This window comes from Ceratotherium simum, chromosome 13 (genome assembly GCF_057802395.1).
Source record: "Ceratotherium simum simum isolate JZ-2026a chromosome 13, ASM5780239v1, whole genome shotgun sequence".
Lineage (NCBI taxonomy): Eukaryota > Metazoa > Chordata > Mammalia > Perissodactyla > Rhinocerotidae > Ceratotherium > Ceratotherium simum.
The window spans coordinates 29,319,997-29,321,720 of record NC_141912.1 but is presented as its reverse complement, the minus strand read 5'-3'; the positions used below and the strand labels follow the sequence as shown (position 1 = coordinate 29,321,720).

The 1,724-nt window shown below is 38.2% G+C and overlaps 1 protein-coding gene across 1 annotated transcript; it reads right to left on the bottom strand.

Moving 5' to 3' along the window:
- Nucleotides 1-203: 203 nt before the first annotated feature.
- On the bottom strand, nt 204-1,169 carry LOC101406502 (olfactory receptor 14J1-like). The gene has a single exon (XM_004441730.3). It carries the CDS (start codon nt 1,167-1,169, stop codon nt 204-206), a length of 966 nt encoding a protein of 321 aa, XP_004441787.2.
- Between the last annotated feature and the right edge of the window lie 555 nt (nt 1,170-1,724).

Sequence of the window (1,724 nt, the reverse complement as noted above, 5' to 3'; positions counted from 1 at the left end):
TACACCTGAAATTTTTACAATGTTATAAACCAATGTTACTGCAATAAACAAAAAATTAAAAAAAAATAAATAAATATTGAAGAATTCTATTTTGAGAAGACTATAAAGAATGGAAAAGTTGGAAAGGAGTTCTGAGAAGAAATCACATTTACCCTTCTAACAATCTGAAACATAATAGCAATGCCTTTTATTTGTGTGGTTCTTTAGAGTTTAAAAATGGCTTTTAAATACATCTTTCTCTGAGCAAATTCTTCTTTTGACAGTACCTTCCTCAGAGCTGCCCTCATGGCTTCATTTCGTAAACTATAGATAACTGGATTGAGTGTTGGAGGTATCACAGTATAGAATATGGAGACCATGAGGTCCATACCTGATTGAGCATCTGAAGGGGGCCTTAGAAACTCAAAGCCTGCAGCTGAGAGGAAGAAGGTAACTACAAATAGGTGTGATAAGCAGGTAGAGAAGACTTTGGTCCTGCCCTGAGCTGATGGGATTCTCAGCACTGTAGAGAAGATGCGAACATAGGAAAACACAATGTAGATCAAACAGATAAATGCTGTTGAGGTTGTGAATGCAGCCACTGCAATCTCATTAATGAATTCAGAAGAACAGGCTAGTTTCAGAATCTGAGGAATGTCACAGAAGAATTGGTGAGTGACTCGCTCCCCACAGAGAGAAATGGAGAAGTTAACTGCTGTGTGCATGAGCCCAGAGAGGCCCCCAGCAATCCACGCAGCTATGACTGCAAGCCTACAAGCACATGGATTCATAATGGTCTCATATTGCAGTGGTTGACAGATGGCTACATACCGGTCATAAGACATTACTGTGAGGATGGCCACTTCTGATGAGGCCAGAGCTATGAAGAAGAAAACCTGAAGAATGCACTGCCCAAGGGAAATGTAACCCTTACTCATAAGTGAATTTGCAATGGACTGGGGGACTGTGACAGAGATGAAACAGAGGTCCAGAAGAGAGAGTTGCTTCAAGAAGTAATACATTGGCGAATGGAGGTGATAATCCAAGGTAGTTATGGTGATAATGAGGAGGTTACCTGTCAAGGCCAGCAGGTATGTCACCAAAAACAGCAGGGCATGTAAAATCTGAAGCTTACGGTCATCAAAAAACCCCATGAGGAGGAATCCACTCATTGAGGTCGAGTTGGCCATGGTCACTCTGAGGATAGAAAGTATGATTCTGTTTAGAAAATCAAGGAACAGTAGCAAAAGAATGTGTGATATTTAATAGATCTATATGTCAAGTAACTCAGTGTACTCAGCATATAGATACTGAAATCAAGATCAATTTATCTCCATACCTCCATAGGTAACATTTAATTCAGAAAAATCTTTAACCATTATTTAGAAATAGAACTCCTAAATGTGATCAACAGCTTCACATAGGTTGAAAAAATTTATGAGAAATTTCTGGAGCAGAGTTTGGATTTTCAAAGGTGAGAAATTGATAGAGATGATAAAGTCTTTCCCCATAACAAAGTCGGTGAAAATGGTACTTATATACTAGTATAACTACGTCTTATATGTGGTATCTTAGTGTTACAAAGATGCATTAAAACTTCCTTTGTTAACCATCTAAAATATAACTGTTGTTATTACCTTGTAAATGGATCTAGAAACAGACAAGAGTCAAACTTAGGGGAGATGTTAGCTCCAAGGACAGTCATATTCCTTGCCTCAGAAAGGCTCCTAACATTTTTTTAAATA